Here is an 18,778-nt window from a genome sequence, read left to right on the forward strand (position 1 = left end):
TGACGTCAGCGCGTTGTCGGGCTCTGAGACTCTGCGGGAAGCATGTGGGGCCGCGGCGCGCTGTTGCGGACGCGAACCCGGTCCCTCGCTTGGGGCCGCGGCTGGTCTGCCGCCGCTCCCTGCTCCGCACCTGCCGAGCCCTCCCGGGTCCGGGCGCTGATCTATGGGCACCATGGGGACCCAGCCAAGGTCGTCGAGTAAGAGGCGGCGCCTAAACGGGGCCGGGGGTTCCTGGAGGGGGTTAGGACGCGCTGTGGAGAAGGGGGGACTGACGAAGGAGGGACCGGGGGACGCGGAAGGCGGAGAGTAACGGGACCCCGACGGAAGCCCCCGGCGCGTTGGGAAGCTCGGGAAGTCGGTGCTTCCGGGTAGTTGAAGGCCGGAGAGGCACAGTCGTGACGGTAATAGTGTTGCTAACTTTTTTTTTTTTTTGAGGTACAGTTGACATACGATATTATATTCGATTTAGGTGTACCGCATGATGACTCGATATGTGTAAATATTGCAGAATGATTGCCACCGTAAGTCCAGCTAATTATCTGTCAGCATACATGATTTTCTTTATTTTTTTTTTCCTGAGGAGAAGAACTTTCAAGGTCTGCTCGCTTAGCATCTCTCAGACATGCAGTGTAATATTACGAACTGTAATTACCAAGCTGTAGGTAAGGTCCCCATGACTTGCTTATTTTGTGACAGGAAGTTTGTACCTTTTGCCTCCCTTCACCCATTTGGCCCCGTGCAACACACACACACACACACACACACACACACCCCAGTCTGTTCTCTGTACCTGAGATTGGTTTTTTATTTGTTTTTTTTTTTCTTAAAGCATTTATTTATATATTTTTAAAAATTTATTCGTGAGAGACAGAGACAAAGGCAGAGAGAGAGAGAAGCAGGCGCCTTACAGGGAGCCGGATGCGGGACTTGATCCCGGAACTCCGGGATCACGCCCTGAGCGGAAGGAAGCTGCTCAACCACTGAGACACCCAGGTGCCCCGGTTTTTGTTTATTTAGAATACACTTGGCAGTGCGATCATTCAATATTGGTCTTTCTCTGACTTATTTAATGTAGCAGAATGCCTTCAGCGTCCATCCATGTTGTCTCTAGTGGCAAGATTTCATTCTTTTGTATGACTGAATAATATTCCAATATTTTATATATCTAATATGTAACATTATGTACATTATTTCACTACTTTATATATATACCTCCCATTTACATGTGTAAACCACATTTATTTTATCCATTTATCCCTCAATGACTTTGACGGGGTATATGTGTCAGGCACACAATGGGTGTGTCCAAATGGATCCTCTCAATTAATCCTCACGTTTAGGGTAGGTACTTGATTTAACCCCATTTTGTCAGTGACAGAGCTGAGTTGTAAGAGAGGTAAAAATTACTTGCCCAAGGTCGCACAGCCAGTAAGTGGCAGAGTCAACATTTAAACCCAGGTCTTACTGATTTGCCTGAGTTCCTAGGCTCTATTTTGTGTGTGTGTGTGTGTGTGTGTGTGAGAGAGAGAGAGAGAGAGAGAGACTATATTCTGAATGCTTTTCTGTCCATTTGAATCTTCACTTCCCAGAAAGTAGGTGGGAGACCATTGTTTTCAGTTTGCAGGAGACAAGAAGGGACTTGTCCAAAGTGATAGAGCTAATAAAGATCAGGACAGGGACAGGGACCCATAGCTTCTAATCCTATCTCATATGATTTTCTCTCTATCACACTGTATATGTGCATTTAGCCAGTTAAAAAAAGCTCCTGTTTGGGAGCTTTACAGATCTTAAGATCAAATACGGACTCCACCCAGTAGTAGCTGTTTGATGTTACACAAGTTATTCAGCCCCTCTGAGCCCTCATTACTTTTACGATTATGTTCTCCTAAAATTCTGTTAGATCTTAACCCATGATTTTTGCATGTGGCTGATAAAAACAGTATGTGAATTGTCAACCATTATAAATCTGCTCATAAATGACTATAACCATTCAGAAGAGCTACTGGGGTCACTGTAGTGGAGCTAAGTCAGAAGCACTGGTCTGGGAATCAGACCTGGAGACCAGTCCTTACTTCATCCTAGCTCTGTGTGTTTGGCAGGTTACTGAAGTTCTCTGAGCCTCAGTTACATCGTCTTTAAACATGGCAACAGTACACATATAGCTAATAGTGCTAAATAGCTGAGATCAATCTAATGCTGTCCACTGAAAGTGCCTGTGTACTCTCCTACAGTCCCTTGATTACAACTCTCTGATTCCCAGCAAATGGTCTGATTGTTTTCCAAAGGATAGGGAAACATGGAATTATTTTTATGGTTAAAATACAGGGCAGAGTGCGCTCTTCAGCAACACGTATGCTTAAAGTAGAACAGTACAGAGAAAATTAGCATGGTCCCTGCTCAGGGATGGCACGCAAATTCATGATGCATTCCATATTTTTACTTAAAAAAAAATTCAAGCCAGATGTTTTGACAGCTGGAAGAGATAAGCTTCAGTTAAATTCAGGGTCATGCACTCAGCTTAGCCACAGCCACCATTAGAATACTGAGAAGACACATCAGTCAGTACCCCTCAAATTGTATGTTAATCATTGGTACTGATCACCGTGTTGGGAAGACCTGTCCCTGAGGACTGCTGTAATGGGTTGGTAAAGCTCTGATGAATACCATTTTTCAGGAATGCATCCCAAATGGGAATGATGTGATGCCTCTCTCACAGGCTTCTAGTTTCTCTGGCTGGTACAGGAACTGCCACAAAACAAGTGTTCCAAAAATGGTAGTTATGAATCTAATTTCTCTAAGAAATTTTTTTTTAATTGAACTCTGTGGTGATGAGGATGGGACCCTTTGTAAAGGCCTGGGAAGGTTAGGCAGCTGAGTACATTTGCCTCCTGATTGATTCCCTCCTCTTGGGGAGCCAGGGAATCCAAAACAAATCTGATCTGGTAGCAGATGCCATTTAGGGAAAAAAAGAGAGCGCTCTTGTCTCCTTGTTTGGAACCCTAGTTCTTTCCCAGAAGTTCAAAACATGATACTTTCATGCAACATTCCTCAACCCTGGCTTCACATCCGGTGACTTGTGGCACTTGTTCCATATTCCCAGGCACTTCCCCGAGGCAGTTAGTAGGTCTAGGATGGTCCTGAACATACCTGTGTTTTTTAAACTCCCCAAGTGGTTCTGATGCCCTGCCCAGGGTTGAGAACCATTGCCCTTGTGAATACAGACTATTAGGCAGTAATTCTCCCTCTACTGCAGAAGAGTGGCTTTCCCTTCTGACCCAGATTCAGGCAACTTGACTTGTTCGTGTATGGACTGAAGCCAGAGGCCGGGATTCTCTTCTTTGTAGTCAAGTCTTTGGAGGTTTAGGGTAACCACACTATCACAGAATCAGGTGTCCTTTAAGTATGCCAGTGACTGGGTATGTGGGTCAGGTTACACCACGCAGGGTCGTGGAACCGCCCAGAGTCTGAGCAGAGTGTTCCCCAAACCAGCGTAGCTTATGGTGTTCACTGAGCAGCAGGGAGGAAATGAGGAACGATCTGCTCAGGTGTGAGGGGTACAGAACTCAGAATAAGACATCCAGGGATCTCTGAATGTCCTCTTCATTCCAGTTGGCCCCCAAACATTCCAGCTGGTCTCTGTACTAAGCCGTGTTCCCCTTTCCCCTAGAGTTGTTTTCTCCCCCTCCCAAGTGAACACTCCTAAATAAGCACTTGGGCCTTTTGCATTTGAAGGATCAAACTACTGATCTAAGTGAAGTGAGACTGCAGGAGAAAATGATAAACTTGGAAGAATTATAACTTGGGAAATTTCAGAGGTCCCCATGGCCATACTCCTTGTGCAGAGTTCTGGGTTCTCTATCAGATAGTTCATAGAAACTCCAATGTCCCCTTTTCCTGCTGTTCCTGAAAGCCCCCTTTCAGAACTTTGCCATTCCCTGGGTATTATGGTAAAAACAGCTTTGATTTACTATGCAGGCATTGGGCTAAGTTCCCCAAATATATTATGGAACTTAAAAATCACAAAAATCCAATTCGGTCATTATTTTCCCCATTTTACAGATAAGGGAACTAAGGCTTAAGCTTGACAGTTACTTGCCCAAGAGCATACAACTAGGACCCTTCTTTATAACAGTCCTTGATAGAGACCTAAAGAAACAATGACAATCATCTCATGTTTTTTGAGAATGAGATGGCATATAAAATGGAGAAGATAGGCCAGAAGAGAAGGTGAAATTATAAGCCATTCAGGTGACCCCAAGTCTTTACTCTTCATAGAAAGGGCAGCCCCACCTTAGGGAAGATGGTAGGAATGTTATTCTCTGTCTGGTCTCCTTTTTCAAGATCCTGAAGCTTTCATAAAATAACATCCTGATCATCACAGCTTTCTCACCTGCCTGCTGCCAGCACAAAATGAAATGAAGCTATGAAACCCTTAAACAAACCCATTCTGTCTTAAGCAAATGTAATTTGGGGGAGCAGGTAGTGAGGACCCAAGCTGTATGGGTAGTAAGGCCTCACTTTAGGACACTGTTCACTCTCAGGGGACTTGTTTTTACAGTTAGTTGATGTCAGTGTTTATAACCAAAACTATGCAGGTGATTTGGTTTTTAAACCAGAATTATAATACTTTGAAGAAAAAAAAGGGTTTGGCACTCTGTTGAGAACTAGATTTTGTTCATTGATCTCTTAGAGCCCTTTATTGTGGTCATGAATGAAAGAGGAGGGAACAGAATTCATTGGTTTAGTAAGTTAGCCAGGAGTTATTCTTCGAGGGCCTTCTACATGCAATGCAGAGACGAATAGTCTGTGGTCTTTGCCCTTAAGGAACTCACACCCGAGTCCAGGAGATGGGTGACCATAGCCCTGTGGGGAAAATGCCATATCATTTAGACTGCTGTGGGCACCCAGAAAAGGGGTACCTCTGCTTGGAGTATTTCTATGCTTTTCCTCACATATTGCCCACCTTATCTCCTGGGGGACTCGACCTAGACCTCTGTGCCTTCAGAGAAAGCATTCTCTGACTACTCTGAGGGGGTTAGGTACCCCTTTTTGGGGGTACATGTGTAAAAGCCTAGAGGGAAGAGAAAACCTGGTGTGTCTGATTAGCAGATATTTATTATGTGCCTACCATGCACTCAATATGTGATCCTTGAGGGAGGTGTCAGCTCCATCAATCTCCGAGGGGACTAGCTTTAGATCACTGAGGACTCAAGCTGGAGTCCACATCCTGTCACACTTGTACATTACCCTCCCTCTGGACTTCACCCTAGGCTGTGGAGTTGAGGGCCAAAACGCTGAGGGTGAAACGTGGCAGGCAGAGCTCGGAAGTATCGTACAGCAGACCGGAGTTGCCCCTATGTTCGGAGTGTGTGGGAGGAGAGCTGCCTCCATCCCCCACCAGAGCAGCCCCAAGTTACTATGCTTGTCTGGCCCTTCCGGCAGCTGCTGCAGTTCTCTAGTGTGCTTCCAGGCCCTTACCACTCTGGAGCAGATGGAAGGGTCATTTTAGAGAAAGAAAAGCAGAGCTGCCATGAGGTTAATATGTGGTTCACTGGGACCCACCCCCAAGAGCACCGGTCTGGGTTCTGGTCCCTGCTCTGCCACTCATTGTTCAAATGAGGAAATCTCATTCCAGTCTCCAGTCTTTTCAGTTATTCTCGATAAAATGAAGAGGTTGACCAAAGTCAGCAGTGGTAAAGATGGGCACACATGCTGTCTCTTCCCGTCACCACCACCCAGTCCCATCTTCTTTGCCAGTAATAGACTGTCACAGCTCCGTTTTCTATATACTTCAAAACCTATACATCTCTTTACCCCATTCTCCCCAAGAAGCACTTTTTCCTGCCGAGATAAGGTGAGGTTTTAGCGTCCTTCTCCACATAATCCTGCAACCATGGGAATGGATAGAAGACTGAGTGCTCTTTGATCCAGGAGTTGTGCAGGCCTGATAGCTGTGAAACTGAGTAGACACTGAACTGCCTGCTCACCAGTGGTGTTTCTAGCAAACTCCAGGAAGCAGTGCTGCAGCTAGAAATCAGGGGCCCTGGGTACAAAATTTCACCAAGGGCCCCCTTTACTCCTAGCTGGTATCATAATCAGTAGCCTGCCAGGCAGGGGATGCATGGTCATCTTTGTACCTGTCAAAATGACAAAAGCAGCTGCAGACAGGGACTCAGTCCCCCTGCTGTGGCCCAGTCTTGTTCTCTGGATCAACAAGGTTAGACTTCAGCAAACGAAGTAGCAGACTGCAGCTCCCTTCAGACAAGTTTCCTTCTGTCAGCAGCTGTAGAATATTATGGGATTTACAGGCTTACTGGTAATCTTAATTGAGAGAAAGTAAGGGATTGAGAAGGTAGAGAGAGGGTTTCTTTGCCAGCCCCGGGTAGAAACTTCCAGAAGTTCCTCTAAGTCTCTAATTCCTTCCCATTCAAAATGATTGTATTGAAGTGCCAGTAGTCCTGCATGGTGGGAGGGCAAGATTACTTTGAGGCAGAAAAGGCACGGGGAGGCAAGTGGGTGTGCATAGCACACCAAGAGACATTGAGTGTATGAGCTTGGCTCAGGGAAAGGAACTTTCCCTGAGAGCCCAGGACTCCTTTAGAACCCTACCCACCAAGGCCACCAACCACCCCGGCTGAGGGGTGAGCTGTTACAAAAGCTGCGAGCCAAAGAACTTCATTCTTACACAATTCCCAGTATGCCCTGCTTATGAATTATTAATTATTAATCAGATCTCCAGACAGTGTACCCAGCACACCAAGCATTTCACCAAACCACAGAAGGCAGCTTGTCTGACCATGGGGACCAAAAACCGTGGAGAGAGCCACATAAGATGTAGTTACCTTCACCCAGTGCCCTATGCTGGACACACATTCTTGGCTGTCTATAGTGAGTAGGTGAAAAAGTCTGTGTGGCCCATGACAGTCTCTCTCCGCCTATTCTTCCCTCTCAAGATGATATTAATCAGTTTGAGATGATGGAGTGGAAGATGCAAGAGAAGTACAAATGGTGGCTAATTAAATGCAAAAGGCGGGAAAGAGATCTTCACAGAGCTGGCTAGTGCCTGCCTTACACAACAAATAGAATCGAGCCAGTCCCCAGAGTACTGGCCTCTTTTTCCCCCATCTCAAAAGGTTCTTTCTTCTGCCCGCTTTTGTCTCCCTTGTAGTTCATATGCCATCACAGGTGTACAGCCTTGGCCTCAAAGGATTCATTGTGACCTTATCCAGTCTGGGATCTGTTGAGTGAAGACAGTGGCGTCCCTCCGAGTTGTGTGGCGCCATTACATTCACAGGGGAAGTCCGTGAACAGTCCCAGGGAAGTGACTTGAGATCTAGCCAGACTGTGTTTGGGTGCCTCATTTGCACTCCAGTACACAGCCACCAGTTCCTTTGGTGAATTAAAAAAAAAAAAAAAAAGAAATTGCTATCATTACACCAAAGGTCCAACTCCTGGAATTCAGACTTGGCCCCCGTTTTCCTTCCTGTCTCTGCAGAATGGTATCCTTGACGACGCTGTTAGAACTGTGCGCAGAACAGCAGTGTCTGTGGTGTTAATGGCATTCCACGGGGCAGGCTGGGGCCGGTCTCCCTGGTGAGATGCAGCTGGACCAACATACCTCCCGCCAGGCAAGCAGCATGTGTCAGGGCCACCCCTGCCCTCGCCCACCTGTGTTCGCAGCTTCAACTCTCCATCTCCTAGACCCTCATCCCTGCTTGACTCCCCTTCCCTCCCACTGCTGTGAATTTCAGGCAGCACAGAGAAGCTAGGCTATCCAGAAGACAGAGAAGAGAACTGGGAGCAGGTTGTAGCCCAGTGCTGGGCTTCTCAAACTGCTGCCTGGGGGCAGGCGTTTGTTTAGTGTGCTATGAAAATAGTGTTCCCAGCTTAGTTAACTCTAGAAGCTCTGAATTACACAGAACCACATGGGCTTTTTCCCTGGATGACTTCTCCCAGCCTTTGTGACTCTGATGCACAGCCTGAATCTTAGAAAGGGCGATTAGTAGGCAGCATTTCTCAAACGTATTTTGCCACAGGGAATACCTGATACTATCTCTCAGGATGGGAATTGGGCAAACAGTGCAAAGGAGACCAGCTTAGCTTTCAACAGTCTGTGCTTCAGAGTCAAGCTTGAGATCCCGTTTTGCCACTTACTAAGAGTCTTACCTAAGACACATTACTCCTCGAGCTTCAGTTTCCTGTCTGTAAATTGGGATGAGAACACCCTCCTGATAGGTGTTTTAAGGACTAAACAGCATTATATATATATATATAAAATGTTAAGCACAACGCCTGGAGCTTAGTAAACTATCAGCATGAGTTGTCGTTTAATTGTTCAGCCAGAGTAAGATGATCTGCTTGCCCAGGCTCCAGCCACACACAGCTGACTCACAGCCTGGAGTGCCCTCTGCCCCATACCATACTGCAGGACTTCAAGCTCCAAATATAACACCTTCCGCCCCACTCCAAGCCACTGTTCCTTCCTCCCTGTGTCAACATCTAGTTGCCTCCACCAGAAAACTAGGAGCCATCAAAGACTTCCCCCTCCCCCTACACGGAGTTTGTCACCAAGTGACATCAATGCCATTTCTTGTTTAAGAGACTCCAGGTTATAAAATCCCTTCCATTCCCATGGCTCCTGTCCAAACTGCACCTACTGCCTGGCCAGTTATCAAGTCAGATTCTTTGCCATTCCCTCTAGCAAGAAAGCCTGCCTTCCTCCTTCAGTCCACCCAGTAAATTGCTTATCCTTCAAGCCCCAACGAAGGTACCATTCTTCATTGAATGGTACCATTCATTCAAGCCCAGTTGTTAATCCAGCATTTTCTCCCTCCAGCCACTTAAACAGTCAGGGATAGCACCCCAAGCCTGCCTCTGGGGGTGCCTCTTGCAGTGACCACCTAAGTCAAGCTCCCACGCAGATTTTATCTTTAAACCCCTTGGCAGGGTACTTGACACTGAGTAGGACTGTCAGTAAAATATTCGTTGAGTTTTACAAAAAGGTACTGTCTTCCTTTCTGTGATACAGTGATTCTTTTCAAAGGGATAGCCAGCTAATTGTTCCAAAGGATTCCTTGGACATTCTCGCCACTGTTAACAGCTTACATCTCTTCAGCATCTATTGTGTATCAGGTACTCTAACAAATGCTTTATGTACATTAACTCATTCAATTCTGAGAGCCGGGTTCTCATGTTCTCCCCCTTTCACAGATGAGTATTTTGAGGTTTTCTAATTGGTAAATGACCAAGGCAGGATTCAAACCCATGCTCCTACACCAGTATTCCCATCTTGACCGTGGTCATCTAGATTTTTATTTTTTTTTATCATCTAGATTTTTATTTTTATTTTTCTAAATATTTTATTTATTATTCATGAGAGACAGAGACAGAGAGACCTCAGAGGCAGAGACACAGGCAGAGGGAGAAGCAGGCTCCATGCAGGGAGCCTGACATGGGACTCGATCCGGGATCTCCAGGATCAGGCCCGGGCTGAAGGCGGCGCTAAACCACTGAGCCACCAGGGCTGCCCTATCATCTAGATTTTTAAACTGTGATTTACTGCAAAACTGATCCGCACTTTCCTGTGAGGAAAAGAGCCATGGGTTTTTGCTTAGACCAAACTCTCTTAAAGACAATCTCCATTTCTATTTGTACCCATCCTTCAAAGTTCTTTTCCTAAACAGCCCAACCAGGAAGTAGAGGATAAGCCTCAACAGCTAATATCTATGGCTCAAGCCTCTCCCTGCCCCCACGCCCTTAAAATGGCTGGCACTTTATGCCACGTTTTCTCAGTAGGGAGGAAATTTGGGTAATTTCATCAGGAAGCATTCTTGAGCGCTGCTTTGGTCCCAGGCACTGCAAAACACTGAGGTACAACTAAGAGTTCTCTGCCCTTCAGGAGCTCATAGCCAAGTTGGGGAGCCAACACACACACACATTGTGGCTATAAGACACAGGGAGGTGAAAAGGGCCCTGAACGGAGTCTGAAAAGACCTGGATCCAAATCCAAGTTGGAATCTGCAACTCCAAAATCCAGAAAGTTCTGTAAACTGACAGTTCTACTTTGATTTTTTTTGTTTCACAACTCATTTGGAGGGAAAGCCTGATCTACTGTGCAGTTTTTATGTGGTCATTATTCATCCCCCTCAGTGTGAATATTCATACATTTTGCTGCAAAAACAATGGGTCTGATCACAGAGGGCTGCCCCATCCCCCACAGGGGGTTGTAGATAATACATGGTTCTGAACTCTTGATGTACATCTCACCTGCAGAGTTTTGGAAAAGGAATGTGAACTTAGGCCTTTTGTGATCAATTGAAAGGAATGTATGAAAAGAGTTCATAAACAGCAAAAAATTCATATGTTAGTCTTAAATGGCATAGTCACCCCTTCTGTGTAACAAGAGTACTGAGGATGGAGCAAGGGATTTTTTCCAGGACCAAGAGGGTTAGATGATGTCTTAAAGGGTGAATTGAATTTCTCGCTTTGTGGAGAAGCTATAGAAAAGAAATTCTGGGCTGAGGGGAGAGAATGCAGAAAATGTGCAGAAATAAAATGTCTTTCAGTAGCTTAAGCACATGGACTTTGTCAGCTTGTAGAAAAACTGATTACTTGTCAAAATGTAAGAGAAAAGCAGTACAGATAATATAAAGGGGCAGCTAGTCTTCAGTCCATTTGCTCTGGGCAGATTTTTCTTTAGGATGCAGACCTCAGTGTGTTCACAGAGAAACATCACTGTTGCGTTGATGGCTCCCTACCCCACCTGCTGGGGAGACTGGGGAGCCGCTCACCCCTCTCCATCTCCCCAGGCAGGTCCAGCAAGGATCACACCCACACACCACTCCAGGCTGGTGCTCATCTTACCACCCTCTGCCTGGTCTGCTTAGCCCCTTACCAGCTGGCTTCTCTAGTGTCAGACTGCCAGGTTCAAATCAGATCAGCCACTTACTACTTCTGATGGCCTTGAACAAGCTATTTGCCTCTTTTGTGCCTTTGTTCCTCAGCCATAAGATCAGAATAATGGCAGAAAGCTGGCATGGAAAGTACTTTAGCAGAGTGCCTCAGTGGTAAGCACTCAAACAGTAGTTATTATGATTATTATTATTACAAGGACTCCCCTCCTCCAACTGTGTATAAATGCATACATTTCTTAACAGTTACCTAAACAAGAAGAGCCCTTTCTTTATTCTGCCTTGGTCATAACTCGTTCCTAGTTAACTATTTACTGTACAGAGTGTTTCTATTTCAGGTTTTTTGCAGCTCTCAGTCGTGGCGAGGCATGGCCTCCCTTACTTTGGTCATGATCCAGTACAGGGATTCCTAGATTGGGGTCCTTAGATCCCCAGGGGTCCTTGTAGACAGTCGGGGGATTCCCAGACTAATTTCAGGACGCTCATGCTGAGCATAATCAGAGTGCTGACTTTGAAAGTAGGGAAGGAAGCTCTGCCACTTACCCTATGCAAGTTTCATAATCTCTAGGAGCCTCTATTTCCTACTCGACAGGATGAGAATACCAGTACTTTCCTCACAAGAGAGTTATAGCTTAGATCAGATGGTGTATTTAAAGCCCTTAGTGCAGGACCTGATGTATGACAAATACCTCATAAATACCTGCCACCATTGTCACTACTATTAGTACAAGACATTTCTTGAAAATCACACTTTTACCCCAAATGGAGCCTCAGGTATAATTAAAAGGTCAGATTTCTGCCAGAAGTGGATAGAATTACATCAGCCCAGTTCACTGACACTGTGGCCTGATGCTAAGAACCTCTGTGTGGCACTTACATGTGCCGTTGCTAACTAAAAATGAGGAGAGTTATTATTTAACCAGTACATTTGGGCATAGGAAAACAGTGCAAATGTGAAGTCTTGGTATGGAGAAAGAAAGTCTCTCTGGTCTTTAAAAAGTCACAAGGACTGCTGGTCTGAAATATCAATAAGTATTTTCTGGTTGGAAGGTCTCCTTTTATAAAAAACAAAACAAAAACAACACATGGACCTTGTCACCAGGGCTCCACAAAAGCCCTTCAGCAGGTTTAACCAATTAACCAAAGTTCTAGTGTACATTAATTCCATGGTGTTTAGGGCCCACTGTGAGCAGAGCCTTACCACATAGAAATCCCACCTGAAACAGGAGAAGCTGTTGGCAGTGAGCAAGTCCAAACGACCATCGCCTCCCACCATTCTACAAATGGAGAAAGGCCTAGATCTGGGAAGAAACTTGCCTGTGGCAACACAGCCATTGTGTCATGGGGCTGCATACCTAAGACTCAGCTGTCCATCCAACATCCCTTCTGACAGACCAGGATTCTCACCCAGGGGGCAAATCAGAGACACCCAGGGAGTTATCTCTGAACTACTTGGGCATGTAGTTCCCTCACCCACTCTATAACAGATATGTAAATAAAATAAAAAGCAGAGAACAGATAGGCTAGCCCAGAGTGTCCCAGTTACAGCTGTCTATAAGAACTACTTGGACTGCCCCTTCCTTATCTTGAGATTCTGGCTCAGTAGGTCAGAGCTGGGGCCTGAGAATCTGCATTATTAGTAAGCACACCAGGTGACTGGGATAAGCAAGTTTTGGAAAACACAAGGCTAATCCTGGCCAGCAGAAGGTTCACTAGTTTCTGTCATAGAGTGGGCAGTGGGATTGTGAAGGCACTAGAGATGTTCCACGTGCAGTTAATGAGACAGTTAACCCATAGCCTGTGCTAATTCCCGGCAGCACCTTTCTCTCTTCTAACAACCCCAATTCCTGGACACAATGGCAGCTCAAAAATGTTGCTGCCTGACCTACTTTGGGGAGATGATTTGAGCAAAAGACACCCTGTCTAGCCTGGGTGACATTAACATCTCTCTTTGGCTTTGTGTTAGGCTGAAGAACCTGGAGCTGGCTGCTATGGGCGGATCAGACGTCCATGTGAAGATGCTGGCGGCCCCTATCAATCCATCTGACATAAATATGATCCAAGGTAACCTTGGTTTCTGTGGCTTATGTTAATTGGCTTTTTTGCTTAGCTGCCACCTCGTTTTCATCTTTCCTCAGGTGTGGGTGTGAAATTCCTGTGATTAGCAGCAGCTGCTCTCCAGATGAGCCATCTGCAGACTATGAGCAGCCCTCTCTGGCCTCCCCTTTCTGGAATGTGAGGCTTTTTCAGAGTTAGGAAAATTGCAGTGGGGAGTAAACCAACCACTGTGAGTGCCTGTGATGTGCTGGGCTCATTTCATACATTATCTAATCCCCATAATAACCATGAACGCTAAAAAAAAATATTATCCCCTTTACAGATGAAGAAGCTAAGGCACAGAGAGTCTGGTTAGTTACACAGCAAGTCAAAGGCAGAGCCCAGATTGGGCTTAGATCTGACTCCAAAGTTCCTGCTCTTTCACTGCTCAAGCTTCACTAGGTGACACTGTGCTCTTCTCCCTTAGGAAATTATGGCCTCCTTCCCAAGCTGCCTGCTGTTGGAGGGAATGAAGGCGTTGGACAGGTGGTAGCAGTGGGCGGCAGTGTGACTGGGGTGAAGCCAGGAGACTGGGTGATTCCAGCAAATGCCGGTTTGGGTAAGTTGCTCCAGGTGTCTGCAGCCTCTCATTATTCGAGATTGTATTTCACTCGCACTGGAAATGTTTGCTCTTTGGCTCAGTGTAACTAAGCAATGCAGGGTTTATTATTGAGTTCATATACCCACCACCAGTAGGAACAAGAGCAGAACAGGAGAGCAGAAATTGTGTTTTTTCCACTTTGGAGGTGGTGGACCTGCTATCTCATCTTTTTGGGCACATTTTGATCAGAGCTGTGATTCTCTGAATCCCTACATCCCTGCTGTAAGATACAGTGGGAAACCCAAAAAAGATACCCCTTGCTCTCCAGAAGGTTAAAATCTAACTGAAGAGGGGCATCTGAGAGGCTCAGTGGTTGAGTGTCTGCCTTTGGCTCAGGTCGTGATTCCAGAGTCCTGGGATCAAGCCTCAGTCCCACATCAGGCTTATTTATTCATGAGAGACACACGAGAGAGAGAGAGGCAGAGACAGGCAGCGGGGAGAAGCAGGCTCCATGCAGGGAACCCAACGTGGGACTCGATCCCAGGACTCCAGGATCACGCCCTGGGCCGAAGGCAGATGCTCAACCGCTGAGCCACCCAGGCGTCCCAGTAAATAAAATCTTTAAAAAAATATATAATTGAAGAAATCTCCAAGCTAGCAATCTGAATAAAGGATTTATTACAAGTTCACAGGAAGCAGAGGACACTTCTGGCTCCTCTGTGTGTGAATGCAAATGTGAGAGAGATAGACAGTCTTAAGGAAGGATGAGGGGTTTGTGGAGGAGACTTATTTGGCATGGACCTTCAATGGATGAATTATGTTAGATGGAGATGAGCCAGAAATCTGCATTTGTAGGAAACAAAATGAGCAAAGACACAAAAGTGAGTTTGGAAAATGAGAAATCCAGTATAGCCTCAGCAGAGGATTTGTACATGGGAGAGGACCACTTAAGTGATTAAAGGTTATAGAGGTAGTGGGGCCAGATGGGGTAGCTCTGCAAAAGCCAAGCTAAGGAGTTAGGATCCTCTTTGATATATAGTAAGGAGTAATTGGTGAGTTTTGTTCCTTAGCATTTCAGTTTTTGAGGCACAAACATTATACAAAGGATCCTGAGAGCAACCACGAGAGGGAAGCAGGGAAGACAATATCCAACCCTTTAGATGTATAAGGAACTGAAGCTTGGGAAGAAGCCTTTGCCCAAATTCAAACAGCAAACTGAAAAAGAGCCCATCAAAATCTTTTGCCACTGTTTTTCCTGCTACACTACGGTATTAGGATCCTTTAGATTATAATTTACAGATAGTTGACTCAAACTTGGTTTATAAAAAAAGTTAATTGGTTTCTGGGAAGTACAACAAATGGAAGGCTTCAGGCACAGCTGGATCCAGGAACCATTGATATCAGGCTCATTTTGTTGTTCTCACTAGTTCTCAGATGGAATCTCCCCATATAGTGATGTAATAACATCAACAAATATTTACTGTCTACTCCCTTTGCATCAGGCACTGTTCTAAGCACTTTGTATATATTAATTCAGTCATTCCCACAAGAGGTAGATATGAGGCAAATGTAAAATATTAAGCAACTTGCCCAAGGTCACCCAGCCAATAAATGGTGGAGCTGAGATTCAAACTGACCTTTCATAAATGGCCACCACCAACCTGAGGTTTGCATCATCTTAAGAACAAACGAATGAACACAATCTGTCCAGCACAGCCATATCCATTTGGTAGGAAGACTGACTGACCCTGCCTGAGTCCTTGCTCATTCCTGAGCCGTTATGTCCAGCACTGTCACCACAAGCATTTTCACTGCAAGCATTTTCGCACCATAACTATTGGCCATAAGGCAACTTTGCTGTAAAAGATAAAATCATGAAAAATAAAAGAGGAATGTTCATTAAAAAGGACATCATGAAACATGAAAAATTAGTAACAAAATTAAAAAGACTTTATTGCAAATAAAAATGTTGGAGAAAATTCAAAATGTGTAGATGTCTGGCAATACTGCACAAATACTGATTTTATTTTGTGAATCCTCAAAATGTACCTAAGCATTTATTTTCAAAGTCTTTTGTTCCTAGTATCATAAAATTTTTTGTGCTTGTTGATTTGTCTCCTGAATCAGTATCATGCTTTTTTTTTTGCTAAAATATCTTCCTTAAGAGAAGTATCAGTTTCCAAATACTAGGATGCACATTTATAACTGGGCTTTGTATTGTGTTGTGAAAGCCTTTGCACCGTTGTCTGGTTTTGGCATATTGTCACATTTCTGTTGATATAGGTTCCAAAGTTCTCTGGGAAATGTGGGCTCAAAACTGTCCTACTGTATAGACCGTTATGAGGGCTACAGTTTATATAGTATAAAATGAGAGGATTGTGTCAATGGAGAAATGAAACCAAACTGTCAACCAGTAGATGAAATCAACAAACTGTCACACCAAACTGTCAACCAGTTATTTTTTTTTTTAACTTTTTACGGCAAAATTACCTTATGGTTAATGAGTTATATGGCAGAAATGCTTGCGGCAAAGATGTTTATGGCTTAGAACCACCGGGAGCGTGGGGCTAGGCCATTCCATTTGTCCTAGTTGAGTGTCTTGCCCACCCCTATGGTTTAGAGGATGGGAGCTTGCAGTTAACAACCTCAGTGGTTAGGAAGGAGCAGTTCTAGAAGGAAACAGGTACCAGATAGGAAAAAATAGTAAGAGAAGTTTATTAGAAGCTCTTTTCTTCTCTGAGATCAGAAAAGCTGCCAAGAGGGCACCAGGGTAGTTCAATTGATTAAGCATCTGACTCTTTGATTTTGGCTCAGATCATTTCAGGATGGTTAGAACAAGTCCTGTGTGTCGGGCTTCATGCTGGGCATGGAGCCTGCTTGGGATTCTCTCTCTCTCTTCCCCTCCCCCTACCAAAAAAGAAAAGAAAAGCTGCCAAGGATAGATCCACTCTGTCCTGCAGCCCTACCTGGCAGTGAAAGAGCCTAGACATTTGAACAGACCCAAGAGCAGCAGGATTCACCATATTTATAGGGTCTGGTGCTCTGAGCCAGCCTCTGGCAGACAGTCTCTGCCCTCCAAGCTGGCTGGGGATGGGGAACCCAGGAATAGAAAGACAACGCTTAACACAATACACTCTAGTAAGGGCTATGGGAAAAGGTGAACACAAAGGCAAGAGCCCCCATCTTGGGAAGCATTAAGAGGGGCTTCCCAAAGAAGTGGTGCTTGAACTCAGTCTGGAAGACTGAGTAGAAGCACAGCCAGTGGGCTAGGTGAGGAAGGGCTTCCAGGCAGGAAATGCAGCGTGTGCAAAGGTGCAGTGGTGGAGAAGGCATGGCACTGTCAGAACTGCAGTAGTGGGGTTTGGCTAGGTCCCAGCTGGCCTGAGGGAGACACGAGATGAGGCTATAGAGGTAGGAGGGGATCCAGTCATGGAGGGCTCACATCTATGGTCAGAGAGAGCCCAAGGAAGAATTAAGAAGAATGAGTGGACCAGACTTAAGCAGTGCAAAGAATGCTTTGGAAAGGCAGAGCCTCCACCGAGGCAGGAAGCCAGTAAGGAGGTGGCTAAACAGTTGGGCTTCACACGAGAAGGGTCTGAACAAGGCAGTGCCATAGGACCCAAGAAGACAGGAACAGAAGAACAGAAGCCAAATCACTAGATTTGAAGAGAAGAATGAGGGGCATCTGCCAGGGGAGCAGGTAATTGCATGGGTGGAGGTGGTGGTGTCAGCCAGAACAGGGATTTCTCCCTGGACAAAAGGTAAGTCTTTCCCACCAGTTGCCAAAGAGCATGAGGATTTTATAATGGCCAGGACTATAATCGATTCCATTTATTCAGCAAGGATTTCATGAGTCTCTGCTGTGTGCAGGGCTCTGGAAGGCAGCAGTGAACAGATAATGGTCTTTCTTCTGGTAAGGGCTGCAGTTTTGTAAGAGTGACCGTCATTAAATGCATCAGTCCTCAACTGGCAAGACCTTGGTCATCCTTCGTGGTACTGAGCCATGAAGCTCAAGCTGTGCCCAGAGCCAGCTTTTCCCTACATGCAGCCAGTCCCCAGGGAGACTGGACCAGAGAATGTATAGACTGACTTTCTCATTGGAAAAACTCAAAACCCTCCCGAGGCAGCATGGGGCAGGAGCAGGAGCAGCAGCCTGGGAATCTCACTCCACCCCCGTGGGTGAGCTTGTTGAAGCCATAGCTACTTCGAGTCTATTTCCTCATCTGTGCAGGGCAGCTAAGTCATTGCCTGGCACATCCCAACTCACTCATGCAGCTCAACAGAGGGAAGACATACAACAATTTTGACAAACTAAATTTCTGTATGCATTAGATCAGGGTCAGCAAACTTTTTTTTTTTTTTTAAGATTTTATTTATTCATGAGAGACCCAGAGAGAGGCAGACACACAGAGGGAGAAGCAAACTCTATCTTAAAGAGCCAACCCGTAAATATTTTAGGCTCTGCAGGCCATACTGCCTCTATTCAACTTTGCCATCATAAACAGCCATGGACAATACATAAGAAGTGAGCATGACTGTGTTCCAATAAAACTTGGTTTACAAAAACAAGTGGTGAGCCAGGTTTGGCCTGGCCGTAGTTTGCCGACCCCTGTATTCGGTGGTAGAAATGGTTAAGGGTCAGTTGCACAGGGGTGAGGAACGGGAGTCCTGACAACTATGGCATGGGAATTAGGGTCAATAAAGGAAACCAAGGGACATTATGCATCTACTGTGTACTAGGCACAATGATAGTCTGTATAAAGGCTGTAATCTTCACACTATGACATGAGTGCCAAAAAAAGGTGAAGTGATAATTCTAAGTCACACAAATCATGACTGGCAGAGCCAGGGTTTTTAAGCAGGTCCCCCATTCTGAAGTCTAAGGATTTCTACTTTAAAACCCTGAAAGGGATCCCTGGGTGGCGCAGCGGTTTGGCGCCTGCCTTTGGCCCAGGGCGCGATCCTGGAGACCTGGGATCGAATCCCACATCGGGCTCCCGGTGCATGGAGCCTGCTTCTCCCTCCGCCTGTGTCTCTGCCTCTCTCTCTCTCTCTGTGACTATCAAAAATAAATAAAAAATTAAAAAAAAAAAAAAAATAAATAAAACCCTGAAAGTTCTTGGGGCTGACCATGGGTACTGCCCCCATCCCAGGTTCTCTTGAGAAGAGGATTAAGGACTGCCAAGCCCCAGAAATTCATGTCAAAGGCTGGATTTCCATTGTCCTACCA

General features: G+C 45.5%; 1 protein-coding gene and 1 non-coding gene across 5 annotated transcripts in view; both read left to right on the forward strand.

Moving 5' to 3' along the window:
* Positions 1-18,778, forward strand: part of MECR (mitochondrial trans-2-enoyl-CoA reductase) — a 30,261-nt gene continuing 11,483 nt past the window's right edge. Inside the window, exons 1-4 of one of the 4 annotated variants that reach the window (XM_041765020.1) lie at positions 260-401; positions 7,496-7,628; positions 12,877-12,974; positions 13,435-13,566. In XM_041765020.1, coding sequence (XP_041620954.1) covers positions 12,902-12,974; positions 13,435-13,566 — 205 coding nt within the window. In that variant the 5' untranslated portion in view covers positions 260-401; positions 7,496-7,628; positions 12,877-12,901. Of the gene's footprint in view, positions 198-250; positions 402-7,495; positions 7,629-9,113; positions 9,133-12,876; positions 12,975-13,434; positions 13,567-18,778 lie in introns of those variants that run through there. The other 3 variants (XM_041765017.1, XM_041765018.1, XM_041765019.1) reach the window with 3 other exon arrangements.
* On the forward strand, positions 2,334-2,438 carry LOC121498303. Its single transcript, XR_005989699.1, has one exon. It is a non-coding gene; the product is annotated as a U6 spliceosomal RNA (small nuclear RNA).

Source organism: Vulpes lagopus, chromosome 8 (genome assembly GCF_018345385.1).
Source record: "Vulpes lagopus strain Blue_001 chromosome 8, ASM1834538v1, whole genome shotgun sequence".
Lineage (NCBI taxonomy): Eukaryota > Metazoa > Chordata > Mammalia > Carnivora > Canidae > Vulpes > Vulpes lagopus.